At 66.6% G+C, this 15,326-nt stretch overlaps 2 protein-coding genes across 2 annotated transcripts; one reads left to right on the forward strand and one right to left on the reverse strand.

The window, feature by feature from the left end:
• Positions 1-3,601: 3,601 nt before the first annotated feature.
• Positions 3,602-5,514, forward strand: C4H3orf22 (chromosome 4 C3orf22 homolog). The gene is given in 4 exon segments (XM_065932330.1): positions 3,602-3,690; positions 4,376-4,507; positions 5,332-5,438; positions 5,441-5,514. Coding segments are annotated over 4 exon segments (402 nt in total).
• A 1,284-nt stretch (positions 5,515-6,798) lies between these two features.
• CHST13 (carbohydrate sulfotransferase 13) lies at positions 6,799-13,152 on the reverse strand. The gene is made up of 3 exons (XM_065935457.1): positions 13,017-13,152; positions 8,379-8,461; positions 6,799-7,722 (listed from the first exon to the last, which is right to left on the reverse strand). The coding sequence occupies exons 1-3, from the start codon at positions 13,111-13,113 to the stop codon at positions 6,880-6,882; spliced, it is 1,023 nt and encodes a 340-aa protein (XP_065791529.1). The 5' UTR covers positions 13,114-13,152; the 3' UTR covers positions 6,799-6,879.
• Positions 13,153-15,326: the final 2,174 nt, after the last annotated feature.

Here is a 15,326-nt window from a genome sequence, read left to right on the forward strand (position 1 = left end):
CCCTGGCCTCACCCGGCCCGCGCTCTCCTGGTGGAGGCCTCTCAGCGCTGGTGTTAGACCATCAGGCTGCCGCGGAGGGGACGGGGCAGAAGCAACCAGGAGCACGGAGCCCCACCTGCCTGCAGGCCTGCCATTACCTGGGCCGGAGCCCCGGGCCCCCGGGCACTGCAACCTCACCAGTGTGACAGGGCCCCGGGAGTCCCAGCCGCCCGGCCACGGGGCTCACACGGGGCTCTCCAGGAGGGTCGCGCGCCGGGCCCCAGCAGGGTTGGGGGAGCTCACCCGGCGCCCCTCACAGCCGCGACCCAGGGCAGGCGGCCCTCGGCCCAGCCCAGGTGGACGCTCCCCTGCCGGCGCTCCCCAGGACGGGCCCAGTCCACCGGGCCCTCCGGCCCTTCAGCGCCCTGCACAGCTGCAGGCTCCTGGGGCTCCCGGGGCTCCACCGTCTGCAGGCCTCCTTCCCATCTTGCTCGTCTGCCCCTCCGTTCATTTCCATCTTCGGGGACAACGGGCTTGGCCCTGCGCGCACCTCTGGACCCCAGCAGGCTGCTGCCCCCGGCCCACTGCCGCGGGGCTGACTTCACTGCTGACCCAGGGATGCCCCCCAGCCCCGCCCGGAGGGGGTGCCCACCTCAGGGCAGGAAGTGCTGAGGGGAGGGGGACCGGGAAGAGGGGTCCCCACGGGGCTCCCCTCGGGCCTCATCCTGCCTCATGCCCCCAGCAAGCCCCTGGACCGGAGCCCCACGTCAGGGCTGCTCCGAGAACCTCCAGGTCAAGACCCAGGACGTGAGGGCGGACGCCAGCCCTGCCGCCTGCCCTGTCCGCTCCCCTCCGGCCCCCAGTCCTCACGCTGAGCTGGGGTCGCGCCCTGGTAGGCTCCCCGCTGCTCGTCCGTCGGCGGCCCGGTCGATTCCCAGCCCGATGGGGTCTCCGTGGGGCAGCAGACCCCGGAGCTGCACCCTAACGCCCGCCCGCCTGCCCCTGAGGCACCTCAGCCTGGCCGCTCCTGGGCTTCAGCCCGGGCTCAGGTCAGGGTCAGCCAGGGAAGGAGCTTCTCTTTACTGTTTGTCCGCATCGCTCGGCACCTGGCCTCTTGGTTCCCAACCAGAGATGGAGCCTGTGACCCCTGCATTGGGAGGGTGGAGCCGCATCCACCGCACCACCAGGGAAGCCCCGAAGAAGGAGCTTTTTTCTGCCCAGGTGGGTTGTTCGCTGCTTCCAGGCCTCGTGTGTGCCCTGCTCCCTCGCATGTGGCTGTGGAAGCTCCCATGCAGGGTCCTCGGAGGCGGGGTGCCCACCAGCCCAGCCCCACACCGCCACTCCCATTGCCCCTCCCTGGCCAGGAGTCGCTGATTGTGACCTCGGGGGCTCTGACGCTGGATGAGGCTGCGGGCCTGGCCCCGTGTCCTGGGCCCAGAGCCTGGTGCATGGCAGCCAGGACCATGGCCAGCGTTCGCCTCCCCCAGGTTCATCACACAGGGTGGCCAGTGAGTACCTGGGCCTGGGGGTCTGCTCACGCACACCCTTCTGGCTGCAGGGGAGCCGGCCCTCACATCAGCGTCCTCCTGGGTGGGGTCCCTGCTGGGTCCTCTGACCCACACCTCACAGCGTCTCCGCTGGGATGGGGGCGGCAGCCTATACCCGCAGGGCCCCCCAGCCTGTGGCAGCGGGCTCCCTGCAGCACGCGGGCCCAGGCCCACGGCCAAGAGTGTCCTCAGGCGACCTGGGGGTGTGGGGGCCCTTGCCTGCCGCCTCCAGGCCGTGTCGTCTATGGCCACTGCTGGGGTGCCCTCTGTCGCCCAGCTGCTCCAGGACTGCGGGAGCCGTGTAGCCTGGACGCCACCTCTTCCCCAGACGCTGCAGGGCGGGGGTGGAGATGCAGGCAGGGCAGTTCCCCCCGAGCCTCGGTCTCCTCACCTGAAGAGGGCGGTGGTGGCCTGTCTGCCGTCGGTGGGGGGGGTGGGGGGGGGAAGTAAACCAGGGCCGCAGGGAGCAGTACAGATACCCCGCGGGCCGCCCTATCCTGGACCCCGCCCCCTGCCCGCTCCCCGCATCCTGGCCTGGCTCCCGGGGGGGCTGAAGGCCTTGCCCTAATACCAGCCCGGGTCCCTCGCCCGAGGTCTGCCCTGGTGCAGAGGGCTGCCCCGTCCCTAGGGGACCAAGGCTTCGGGGGACCCAGCCCCCGCCTGGGAAAGCAGCGCTTGTTTCTCCGAGGCTTCTCTCCGGATTTCACGAGATCCGACAGCAAAGTGTGGTCACAGGAACACAGCTGCTGCGACTCAGGCTCAGAGAAGCAGGGGGCAGCGTCCCCCCGAGGGTGGACGGGTGGAGATACAGGCCAGAGGGCCCCCGGGAGCTATGTGCCCGCATGTGCAGGCGCGTGTGTGCTCAGACCAGTGCTTGGGGCCTTCGCTTCCTTCGCCCTCGGGGCCTGTGGCTCAGCGGCCACATGGTAGGGGTCGGGGGCCAGGCCCCACTGCTGCGAGACGCCGTATTTGGGAGGCGCTCCCTTGACTCTGTGGGGCTGGGGGTGAGAAGGCGGGAAAGAGGCCTCCGGGCTCGTCCCCCAACCCCCCAGGCCCTCCAGGGGCGGTGCGGTGGGGAGCAGGCCTCGCGGCTGCCCCGGCCGCCCCATCCTTGAGTCGCCAGTGGGGGCTGCTTCAAGGGCGCCAGCTCCCGGGGAACCTGTCGCCTGGTGCGGTCGGTCCTGCCAGTGTCTGCACGGCCCCCCGCCTGGAACCAGGGCCCCCCACACCAGGAGGGGGCTGGCAGGGGTGGCTTCAGCCCGTGAGGGTCACGCGGACGGTGACGTGGCCTCATGAGCACAGTCACTGGGGTGAGGGGCTCACGAGCCCCCGTGCTCAGGCCTGACGCCCAGGCCTCCTCAGCCCCAACTTGGGTCGTCCTTACTCTTGTCGTATCCTTTGAAAGAGAACTACTCGTGACTGTGGGGCAGGGAAAATGGCCCAGCCGCTCGAGAGCTGTGGGGCAGATCTCTTTAAAACTACAACAGTGGGCTTCCGTCAGCCCGGCGACTGCAACAGAGGAACAGGGACACAGCTTTGTGCAGAAACCTGTGCGTGAACATCCACGGCAGCTTTACTCATAATGACCCAGCCTGGGGGCTCCCGGGGCCCAGGGGGAGACAGTCAGTCCAGCCCAGCCCCGGGCAGGAGCCCCTGGAGACAGCACGGGGCAGCCCGCCTCCTGAGGGTGCCGCGGCCGTGGCCCCACACGGCCCAGAGAGACCCGAGGTGACCCCGGCTGGGCCGCAGTGGAGGTGGATGCCGCTGCGGGGGGTGCGCACACCTGGGACCTGCAGGGCCAGTCAGCCGAGGGCCCCTTTGACTGTGGGGGCGACTCAGAGCCACGCTTGGCGTACAGCTGCACACACGTGTACACGCACACACACGCACCAGAGCAGGCCTTGTGGAGCAGCGTGCCGAGGCAGTGTGCTGAGCGCTGGGGGCTCACAGCCCTCCCGGGCGCCCTGTCTCTGTGCGCTGTCTGGGAGGCCTTGCTGTTCGGGTCCTGACTGGCTCCTCCGGCCTCTCGTCCAGCTCCGGCTGAAGGGCGCGCCCCAGTGTAGCCCCCTTCTGTGATGGACCCGAAGGCCCCTAAGAAGTCCCACCAGGGAAGGAAGAATAAGGCCAGGATGCAGGAGAAGTTTGCCAGGAAGTTTCCATTCAGGTACCGGACCCCGAGCCCGAGCCAGGCGGGCCCCCTTCCACAGGCCCCCTGCAGGAGCACCCCCTGGGAAGCAGGAGTAGGTGGGGGTCTCTGTCCACAGGGGACGTGAGCTGCTCCGCGCTCCCCGGCGGCGGGCTGCACACCACCCCTCCGGCCCTGAGCTGGGCCCCCCAGAGCCTCGGCGGGCTGCTTCCTGTTACCCACACTTGCTCCTGCGGGGGTGTGATGGGGCCCAGGTGTGGGGGTGGGGCCGGAGTCCACCCCACAACCTGGGCGGCATGGGTCCTCCACCAGGCACCTGTTTCTCTGGGTTGAGGGGCCTGGGAGGGCTGAGGGCGGCCCCGAGCCCAACCCTGGGGGCTGCAGCCTCCTCACGGCTGCCCGCAGCAGGGGCACCTGCCCTCAGCTCACAGCCCCGGTCCGTCCCCGGGGCCCAGTGTGGCACTCGCATGGCCGCGTGGCCCTTAGTGAAGCAAGAGGGCGCTGGGTGGGGCTGCAAGTCAGCCGCCCTCCCAGACCTCGGCTCCGCTGCTTCCGAGCTGTGTGGTCTCCGGGTAAGTCACTTGCCCTTGGTCTGCCCTTCCGTAAAGTGTCCCAGCAACACCTGCCTCCCAGCACGGTTCCCGAGTGTTGAGAGCCCCTGCGCATGGCTGGGCCGCAGCCCCCAAGGCCCCACTGCCCGCAGGTTCTCCTGGCTGATGGGGACCAGCTCAGAGCTCCTGCAGCCCTGGGAGCTCACGAAGATGAGCAGCTTGCTGCGGGAGCAGCTGCCCCTGCAGAAGACGCTGCTGCCTACAAGGTCCATCCCCGTCCGAGGGTGAGTCTCAGCCCCAGGGCCGCTACGCTGCCCGGGGACCAGGCCCGGCCCCCACCCCCATCACCACACGGACACAGCACGTCCGGGCTGAGGACATCTAGCCCCAGGGAGACTCACACTCACTCCCACACACCCTGCACACGCAGCGACACACCCAGACCCCACACACAAATGCAAAGACGCACGGACACTCGCCCTGCCCCGGACTGTCACTGTGTGGTTAGGAAGGGCCCCACCAGGCCCACCACCCGCACCGACGTGAGTGGGCACGGGTCCTCGGGGCTGAGGCTGTGTCTTCTCCGCTGTGCTCCTGGCCTCTCAACCTCTGCTCCTCTGGGCTGATGGGCTGGGCCGCAGCTTCTCCCTTGGAAGGGTCCGTCATGTCGGACCCTCCGAGGGCCTTCAGGCCATGTGGCCAGGTCCTTGTGCCGCAGGAAGGGGGTGGGGGCTGAGGCGTGCCCCCAGGACCGCCCTGCCTCACATCCTGAGCTCTGGCAGTGGGCAGATCACCCAGGAGCTAAAGGCCAAGTTTATCTGAGGATAACGGAGCCCCTGAGATGGGGAGCGGGAGGGGGAGGGTGGCCTCAGGGAGAGGTGGCCACTGTGCTGGTGTCACCCGCTGTGGCTTGCCCCCAGGCTGGCAGGCCCATGTCTGGGCTGGGCAGAGGATGGGAGGTATCTGCTGCTGGGCGTCCGGGCAGGGGGTGGACAGGGGAGCGTCTGTCCTGGGGGCAGAGTCGTGGTTGTGGCCCCAGCCAGCTCCTCTGGCCTGGGGCCAGGCCAGCTCCCAAGGGTCAGCGTGGGGCTCTGTGTGGCTTCTCCAGGCTTGGGACCCCGGATTTCCTGCCTCTGTCCTGCCTCCAGCCGCCACCATCACCGCCAAGAAACCTCTGGGAGCTGGCGCTGCTGACCCGCCGCTTCCCCAGGCCCGCAGCCCCCCGCCCGCCCCTCGGAGTGCCGCTCTGCACCGCCTGTCCCTGGGCCACTCGGCCTCCAGGCACTCGTGACAGAGGCCACGGGGAGCTCCCTCTGGGCAGAGGTGACCTATGGGGAGGCAAGGAGCCCGGGCCAGGCCTCCCGCGGATCCACGCTGCAGGTTCACGGCCCCGGACGGTCGTCTGCACGCCGGCCCCACATTCTCATCCATAAAGTGCGGTGACGGTCAGCCCTGCAGTGTGAGCGTCATTTCCTCGCGTTCACCCCCAAATACGCCCAGGCGCCTGGGTGACAGTACTCTGGAATAGTGCTGGGTACACTGGCATAGTGCTTCAGGGGAGAGCTCCTGAAGGGAAAGCGCCTGGTATTGTTAGTGGGCGCCTTTTTGCCGCGGCTGCACCCGGGAGGAGGAGCAGGAAGAGGCAGACTTTCCATCCCGATTGGGACAGTCTTAGGAATGGTGCTCAGGCAGTTGTTAAAGCACAGCACAGTCTAAAATGCTGGTGCCACGTGTGTGTGTTAGGAAGTGGGGTGTGTGTGTGTGTATGTGTGTGTGCACACGCAGGGTGCGCCCCTGTGCTGCACATGTACACGCCTGTCACAGCTTGGGTGGTAAAGCAAACATACCAGCGCCGTGGCATCCCCAGGCACAGGGCTTGGCTGAGCTGGTGTGGCTTCAGCGCTCGGCCCAGGCAGAGTGAAAGGATAGGCTTTCCCCAGTATCACTGCCCCCTTCCTAAGCCACAACGTGGCACCCCCCCCCCATTTGTCCGGCTGCAACCTTGCCCCCACTCCCTGCGAGGAAGGTGATCTAGGCTCAAGACCAGACCACCTCAGACCCCAGAACAAATGGCAAAAGGAGAGACAAACCCGTTTTTCACAAAGTAACAAAACGCATTTATTTCAAACACATGAGCTCCCGCTCACCACGGTCCTGGTTAGCCTGCTCCTATGTTGCCTACCAGGCTCTGGTGATGGTGGACCACCAAGCATCTGGCTGGACTGAGGCCCAGAAGGGGCCAGAACAGGGCCCCCGGGGGCGCGCCGGGTGGCAGGTCACTGCCCGCTGAGGCCGAGGCGAGGCCAGCCGGCCCTGGGTCTGTTGGGGGCGGGCCTTCTCTCCTTGGCCCGGCAGTGACCAGGGCAGGTGAGGTGGGGCGGGCGCCAGGGGTCAGGGGCCAGTGCGGAGCCAGCATTCTAATCTCCTGCAGCGGTTAGGTTCAGGACAGACGCAGAACACAGGCGCTCGCAGCCTGAAAGCCTATTATTCCGTCCTCCGGGGTCCTGAGGACGCACCCGCCGGCCCGGGCGCTTCGACGAGGCCAGCGTCAGGCACCCAGGGGTCCAGCCCCGGGGGGCGAGGCGGGCTGTGCGACGACGCGGTCCGCCCGAGGGGGCGAGGGCAAGGCCGTCAGCCGCGCACCCCGGGCCGCGGGCTAGCGCAGCCGCAGGTAGGAGGGGACGGAGTAGTTGAAGAGCAGGAAATCCATCTTGTAGAGGCCGAAGAGGCGCCGCTGGTAGAAGGGGCTGATGTCGCGGAAGAGGCGCTCGGCGCGGTCGCGCGCGGCGGCCCTGGCCCCTGGCGGCGGCTCCGGGAAGCGCAGGCCGGGTGCGCCCGCGAGGCCCAGCACGAAGGCCGCGTCCTCGGCCAGCGTCTCGAACTTGCCCACCACGTCGTAGCGCAGGCGGCACGGGTGGCAGAGCGCGTGGGCGCGCTCCCAGTGCTCGTTCAGGGGCCCGTCGCGGCGCGTGCGCGGGTCCAGCAGGTAGGCCAGGAACTCGGAGAAGCGCACGTCGTGGCCGCGGGCCAGCGCGTCTGGGCTTGGGCGCGGCCGCAGGCGCCGCACGATGTCGGTGCCGAAGCGGCGCTGGAAGGCGGCGCCCCAGGGCCGCTGCAGCTTGTTGCGGTAGGCCGAGGCCAGGCGCTCGAAAGGCTCGCGGACGAAGAGGAAGGCCAGGTAGGCGCGCAGACGCCGGTTGACCTCGGCCGGGCTGAAGTCGGCCAGCGAGGGCAGGAGGCCGGGCGCGTGCGCCTCGGGCGCGGGGATAGCGCGCGGGTCGCTGGGGCCGCGGCCGCTCAGCGCTAGCAGCACGCGCTTCCAGTTGGTGCAGGCCACCTTGGGGACGTAGCAGTAGAGCAGGCCGCGCGCGTCGTCCACCAGCACGTGCCGCAGGTCCTCGGGCCGCAGCAGGCGCTGCCGCCGGGTGTGGCGGCTGCAGGCGCGGCGCAGCAGCTCGCGCCGCTGCCAGTGCACCTCGGCCAGGGCAGAGCGCGGGCCCTGCGGGGACAGGACCACAGAGGGAGCCCGGGTGAGGGGCGGGGAGGATGCCACGGATCCGGCACAGGGCGCTGACTGCCACCCCCCCAACGTCCACCGCCCCCCCCCAGGGGGGGTTTCCACCTACACCAGGCCCCTCCCATCGGCGCCACAAGGGCAGAGATGCAGGTGAGCCTCCTGCTGCTTACCGAGCAGGGCCTGTAACTGCCTGGTGCTCAGTGGAGCTGAGGGCGCCGGCAGGGGCACGTGTGAGCTGGGCGCTCAGTCAGCACACCCTGGGAACAGCGTGTGGCCCCGCGGGCTCGGGGGTGGGGGGGGGTGTGCCTGGCCGTCTCCCTGTCCCAGCGGCACTGAGCCTGGGGCTCCCCTTTGCGTCCCTCCTGCTGTGGGTGGCACAGAGCCGGCTGCTCGTTATGTCCCCCGCGCGGAACGCTGCCACCCAGAGCCCAGCATAGCCCACCCCTGGAGGGCTGGGTGGGCAGATGGACAGCTGGACGCCCCCAGGTCTCTCTGCCTGCCCCCAGCGTCTGCCCCGTCACAACCCAGCATTCGCTCCCTGGCCAGAGCCCGAGGCGGCCGCAGCCCCTGGACAGCAGGTCCACACAGGCTCGGGCCACTGTGGCTGGAGGCGGCAGGGGGGAGGGCGGCTCGCCTACCTGGTCCAGGTCGTAGAGCATCTGCAGGGGGCTCCTCCCCTTCCCGCCAAACCAGCTGGTGCTCACGGCACTGCTCTCGAACGCTGGGGGCAAAGGGAGGGGCGTTCGCCGCAGCACCAGACAGACTGGCCGTGGCCCGAGCGGCTTGGCCAACTCGCCTGGGCACACTGCATCCACCCCTGGGACTGGGTACCCCGAGGCCCGCCTGCCTCGGGGGTCACTGACAGACCGGGTCCCCATCCACCAGGGCAGGGAGCTTGCCCTCCAGAGCTGCAGGGGGCCGGGCGGGAGCAAACGAGGGGAAAAGTGGAAGCCATCGCCCGTGGGCAAGGCCCTGACCACCCAGCCCCACCTGCCTCCATCTCACAGCCCGCCTCTGCCAGCCATGTCCGTGCAGCCTGAGGGTGAGGGCCCAGTGGGGAGGCGGGCAGAAGCGGGGGCCGCACTGCCAAGCTGCCGGCTCTGGTGGCAGCGCAGGTGCCCAGGCCAGGGGCCGCTGGGGACGCCTGCAGGGCTTGTCCCTCTCCTGCTGGCGTGTCCCTCCTCCCAGAACATTCAGGTTTCACTGGCAGCGTCCGTGTAGGGACTCTCTCTGTCTCATCGCTGTGTTCCTCAGTCTTCCCCAAGCCGCCACAGCCTCATATTCGTCTTAGATATGATTATACTTACCAATAAAATCTAATAAGTTTAATTTAGAAATATCACCCAAATTGTCAAGTCTTTGGTTAGACTGACCAAGAAATAAAGAGTGAAAACTCAAATTACAAAAAAGTGGAAATGAAAGACGTGATGTTAGTCCTGGACCTTATAGAAATAGGGCTTCCCCGGTGGCTCAGATGGTAAAGAATCTACAATTGACGAGATCCGGGTTTGATCATTGGATCGGGAAGATTCCCTGGACAAGGAATGGCAACTCACTCCAGTGTTCTTGCCTGGAGAATCCCATGGACAGAGGAGCTTGGAGGGCTATACCCATGGGGTCACAAAGGGTCGGACACAACTGAGCGACTAACAGTTTGACTTTCATAAAAATAATATAGCTAAGAACATTTTATGTGACCGAGGTTTGCAAATTTAAATGTATTCAGTGACTGTCAAGAATATATTGAATTCACAGGAATATGGAATATTCACAAGAATATCTTTAATAATTCAGAATCACATTAGAAAATAATAAATTTATAAGAAAAAAGTTTTCGATGATCCTTGGCTTTCAACAAAATGAGAAGTCTTACGATGCTGCTAGGATTCAAGAGTTTTCCTTGAGACAAACCTCTGGCAAACAAGCAAACTCGAACAGCTCGCTGAGCTGCTGTGTTGGCACAGTGACCAGAGGCAGTGGGTCCTAAACTCGAGCGTGCACCGGGCCCGCTGAGATGCGGCGGCCCGGCCCCCGGGTGGGGCCTGCGGTCTGCACGCTGACAGTCCAGGCTGCGGAGGCCTGGGGGCCCCCTAGCGCACCTCAGAGCTGCAGCTCTGCCCCGTGGACTTGGCTGAAGGAGCAAGTCAGCGACAGGCAGACCGGCCTTGCCGGGGAGCCAGGTGCACCTGGCTCCCCGCCGCACCGCTGGCAGCCTGAGGCCCCCTGCCCACTCCAGTGTCCCCAGAGCAGGGGCCGGGCTCTGCTGTGACCACGGCTTTGAGGCGAGAGGCCCACAGGGCCTGCCTGTGTCCTCTGGCTGCCGGCTGGCGGCGAGGCCCCAGAAGCTGCTGCCTCACCTCTTTCCGGTGGGGGTGGAGGCCCTGAGGGGGTGGGGAAAGGCTGGTGCCCCCCGGGGCGGGGGGGGGGGGGGGACAGGCGGAGCAACAAACCAGGCTGCCTCTACCCCGGGCCCACGACTCAGAAGCACCCAGCCTATGGGAAACACAAGCCCCTGGGTGGAGCCTCTCCTTTCCCAGCCAGACTGCAGCCCGAGGGAAAGCGGGTCCCACACCAGCCCCCAGGAGCCAGTGGGTGGAAGGGGAGAGGTCCCAGAATAGCAAGGGGCAGTGATTACGGGGCTGGGCCGCCCCCGCCCAGCTCCACCCCATCAACGCAAGCGCAGAGCCCTGGTCCGGCGGGCTGGCAGGCCTGCCGTGGAGGAGGATGAAAGGTCCTGGGTCCAGCCCCCCCGCCCACAGCCGGAGGCCAGGGCTCTGAGGGTAGGGTGGTCCCCAGAGGGCCCCACGGGGCTTCCTGCAGCCCCCACCCCCCTTGCCCCAGTCCCCCACCTGTGTCCTCAGCCCCCCAGTGCCTTCCGGAGCCTCCAGGTCCCAGGCCTCCCAGCAGAGGGCCAGGGAGGGGCCCGCGCCAGCCCAGAGCAGCCACTTGGGCAAAACCACAAGTGGGTTCTGCTTTGACAAAGGAAACAAAAATAGCAGGAGGTTAGAGAGAGAGGGAGAGAGAGGGGGGGAGGGAGGGGGAGGGAGGGGGAGGGACGGAGTGGTGCCAGAGACAGAGAGAGCTACCCGGGAGGGCAGGGACGGGCTGGGAGCAGGCGGAGCAGATGCGCGGGGAAAGCTGCTCGATGCCTGGAGTGGCTCAGAGCGAACCAGCTGGGTGTGAAGGGGTGGGAGGCCGAGGGAAGGAGCTGCCCGCAATCTGGGGGTCCCCAGTAGGTCCGCTGCACGTGGGCTGGCATGTCCTGGGCAGCACAGGAGTGGCCGGGAGACCAGGTAGCCGGGCAGGAGCGCACAGTGCCCCTGCTCTGCTCACTGACACCATGCCCCCAGGGGTCGGAACCACTGTTATCCCATTTGACAGATGGGAAAACTGAGGGTCCAAGAGGCAAAGAAACATGCTGAGGCCTCACAGCAAGTAAGGGGCCAGGAGCAGGCTTGACGCCAGGCCCCGGTGAGAGTGCGTCCTTAACTGCCGAGGCCTCCTGGAGCCCACTCGGCCCGCACACCACCCCGCCCCTGCTCACAGCACCATGGGCTGGAGGGCACCATGCCACACGGGCAAACCCAAAACAAGCCCACCCTAAGGATAGGCCCGGCGCAGCCACACGGGGCTCCTTGGGGCTGCCCTGGGGGGACGCTGTGCTGGGCGACCCCCCGCCCAGGGAGCAGAGGTTGCCACACAGTTTTCTGGTTAATAAGTTCTAGCCAGGCCACTGTCGCAAGAGCAGACTGGCCGGAGCTTCGCGACCCGACCCCGTCAGTCCCCCCGCTGACCTGCAGGCCCTCCAGGGGTCAAGCCCTTCAGAAGGAAAAATCGATCCTGCCTTTTTCTTTGGGAAAAGTCGTGACTCTCCACCCTGAGCTTCACGGCCCCAGCATGGAGCCCTGATTGGGTGGATCACTCTGCCCGGGACTGTCACAGATTTCACTCCCGCCTCGGGCACCATGTGCTGGCAGAACCTGCGCCGAGGCCTCCCGCTGGCTGATGGTGAGTCCCAGGCCCCTCCACGGCCTGCCCGGGCCCCCCGCTCCCTCGCTCAGCGCCAGCCTCCCTGCCAGCCTGCCGCTCCGTGAACACTGGAGGCGCCCTCTGCCTGGGTTGCTTCTCCAGAAACCTCTCCTCTTTCAGATCAAGACTTCTTGTTCAGATCTCAACTCAAACATCCCTCCAGAAAGGGGGCCTCTCCAGCGGCCAGACTGCTGTTAGTTTATTCATGGCACTCGTTACTGCTGAGACCGTCTGATTTGTGTGGTGGGTGTCTGGCTGCCCCAGGGGAAGTCAGCTCAGTCTTGTTTTCCTATAACCCCTGGACCTCGCCTGGCATCTGGGATGCTGTTCAGTCACTCAGTCGTGTCCGACCTTTTGCGACCCCATGGACTACAGCACGCCAGGTTTCCCTGTCCTTCACCATCTCCCAGAGTTTGCTCAAACTTCTGTCCATTGAGTCGATGATGCTGTCCAACCATCTCATCCTCTGTCGTCCCCTTCTCCTCCTGCCGTCAATCTTTCCCAGCATCAGGGTCTTTTCCAGTGAGTTGGGAGTATTAAACACTGATGGCCCTTCATGGTCATTTAGAGAGCACCCCAATTCCTAGCCTGCCACTCAGGGCCACTCATGAGTGGACCTCAACTTACCTTCCTTCCTGGCCTCCACGGCTCCTCATATGCACACACACAATCATGCACACACACTGTCACACACATACTCACACCCAGAAAAGGCAAGGTCAGGACAGGTCTCTGCCTGGGCAACTCCAGCCCTTGGCAGCCTGTGCAGCCAGCAGGTCAGCGGCCCACGATGCCTCGGCCTCTGGAGTGAGTCTAGACCCAGCACACGCCGGGGAGCAGGCACTCCACACGGCTGGCACGACGGGCTGCCTGTTTCCCACACCTGACCATGAGGCGGGTGCTCGGGACCGAGTCCTTCCTGGTGCAGCGTGTGGTGCGCAGAGGGGCCCATCCAGACCGGCGCGTCAGGCCACCACCCACCCACAGCCGCAGACACGGGGTAGAGGTGGATTGAGGCAAAGGAGGCAAAAGACCCGGGTGGCCTAATCCCCTCCTCGGCCCACCGCTCACCTGGTCCCTGGGCAGAGGCTGGGAGGCCCGGACCGTCCCCTCCCGGCCTTGGGAGACCGCATCGCGAGCCCTTGCGGACCGGGAGTCTTTCTGAGCGGCCCCCCTCCCCCCTGCCCTAGCCCCGGAGGAGACCGCAGGTGCCCCCACCCTGTCGGGGACCCCCGACAGGCACTCACCGGTGCGCAGGGCGCGGGGCGCGGGGCCCAGCAGCAGGAGCGCGGCCCCCAGACACGCGGCCGCCAGTGCGCGCCGCCGCCCACAGCACCTCGTCATGGTTGCCCGGAGCGCCCCGCGCTCGTACGGCCCGACGGGCCCGAGCTGGACTGGGACCGGGGCGCGACCTCCGTCCCGCCCCTGGACCCGCCCACGGGCTCGTGCTCAGACCCAACCGAAACCCAGGGCGGCCCAGGATCCGCGCCCCAGGGCCGGGACCCTCCCGGCAGCGCGTACACCACTCCATCCCTGAGGAGCGGGGGTGCAAGGGCTTTGCCGTCTTGAGGCGGGCTGGGGCGCGGGGCGGGGGAGGGGGGGTGGGCTCGTCCAGTCTGCCCGGCCCCTACCCGGTCCAGCGGGACAGCGAGCAGCCGCCCAGGGCGCAAAGGGTGGAGACCCGGCGGAACAGCCCTGTCGCCGTCGCGGTTTCGTCCGTTTCCGCCCGCTCGCCCGGGGCGCCGTCCTCCGAAGATGCGGAACACTGGATCGGGCAGCCGCCCCCTTTGCTCTTTTGCTGCGTGAAGCCTCCTGTACGAGACCCCCGCGGACTCCCCCAGCCCCAGAATCAGGCCAAGGGTGCCTCTCCCTCTCCAGAGCCCACCCTTTAGCCTTGCTCTCCATGGGGGTCTCTCCTGGACCCCGACGCTTGCAGGTGGCAGCCAGATCGGGGGCGGGGCTGAGATGGGGGTCTCGGACCGCCTCTGGACTTTAGGACTCCTGTTCCTTGCCTCCTCCCCACAACTGCTGCCGGCCCCAAGGGAGCACTCAGAGCTCCCTGAGAACTCCTGAGTGCAGGCTGGTGAGAGTGAATCCCCCTTGAAAATGCACTCGCGCAGTGCCCCAGGGGGCTGGCAGACACGCCAGACCCCAGGGTCCTACTGCCCAGTAATGGGGCTAGGAGGGCACCCAGGAGGCAGCTGGTGCTGCGCGTGCAGATCTGGGTGTGTGTGCGTGAGCCAGCCCTGGGCAGCGTGCGTGTGTGGGAAAGGGGTGCGTCTAAACTGCTTCCAGCCTTGCCCGCTTCTGTCCACTTGCTGTGTGAGGTCAGGAAAGCTGCCTAACCTCTCTGTGCCAGCTCCCCTGTGCAGTGGGATTGCACTAGAACACACTTCATTGTGTAGAGGGAGGCGAATGAGACCCAGGAGACGTTTGGCATGGCGTCTGGCACTCAGCTAGTGCCAGCTAAGTACTTGACACTGGTGATTAATGTATTATTACTGTTAGTTTCTGGCAGGTGGCTCTGGCTTCTGTTAAGGTGGTGACATAAAAATTCCTTCCCGTTCCGTGCAAGTCTACTTAAACGACAATATTAAGTAAATAACGGTTCTGCTGTCTTAAAGACATGGCTCCAAATTCTATCCTAGGTCTCCAAGAGTGGAGGGCAGGAGACAGCTCACGGACAAGCCAGGAGCTCTGTATTGTGACTTTCCGGACGCCCGGGACAGAGGGCCTTGGGGAGCGTCCAGCTCACCCCAGAATAGCCTGAGGGCAGGGCTGCTGCTGCTCTGGGACTGGGACCCGGATTCTGGGTCATCCATTCGCCGGCTGGTTCCGAACCGCCCCTCCCACCTGCTGGAGGACCCGGGTTCTCTGCAGCCCCAGCCGCAGGCAGGCGTCCTGGTGCCTGTGCTGCCACCTGGTGGCCGTGGCGGAGAACAACATCTCAGCCCGTCCCAGTCCCCGAACGTCCAGGAGGCTCCCGGGGCTGCGCTGGGTCTTAAGGTGGGAGGGCCCGCGTGCCCAGGGCTGGGGTGGGCACGGGAGGAGCAGCGGGCGGGCACGAGCATCGCAGCTGGTCAGAGAGCTGTGAGGACAACAGAGGCGCGTAGAGAGGGGCCAGGTGCCGAGATGCGTCCCGCAGCGGACAGCCGTCAAGGAGGCCCTGGAGGGAGAAGCCGGAGAGGCGGACAGGGCGCCCCCGCTCCCAGCCCGTCGTGGCCACGTTGGGGCTCCCGGAGGGCCACAGCGGGCAGGGAGCGGGTGGGGCCCGGGGGGAGGCTGCGCATGGACAGGAGCGGGTGGGCTCGGGGTGCAGGCCCTATGTGGAAAGTGGATGGAGCGGCGGTCAGGGTGCGCAGAGAAGGCCCCCGGGCAGGAGAGTGGAAGCGGGGAGGAAGAAATGCAGGGGAGGGCTGAGGGCCCCGGGCGCGAGGTCTTGCCTGGCAGAGACGGGTCCCAGCGTGGCCTGGTGACGGTGCCGGGCAGGCAGGGCTGGGCTCTTGGTGCTGGTTGGCAGGGGCGAGGAAGAGAGGCTGGCCCGGACAGGCGTGGGC

Source organism: Muntiacus reevesi, chromosome 4 (genome assembly GCF_963930625.1).
Source record: "Muntiacus reevesi chromosome 4, mMunRee1.1, whole genome shotgun sequence".
Taxonomy (NCBI): Eukaryota; Metazoa; Chordata; class Mammalia; order Artiodactyla; family Cervidae; genus Muntiacus; species Muntiacus reevesi.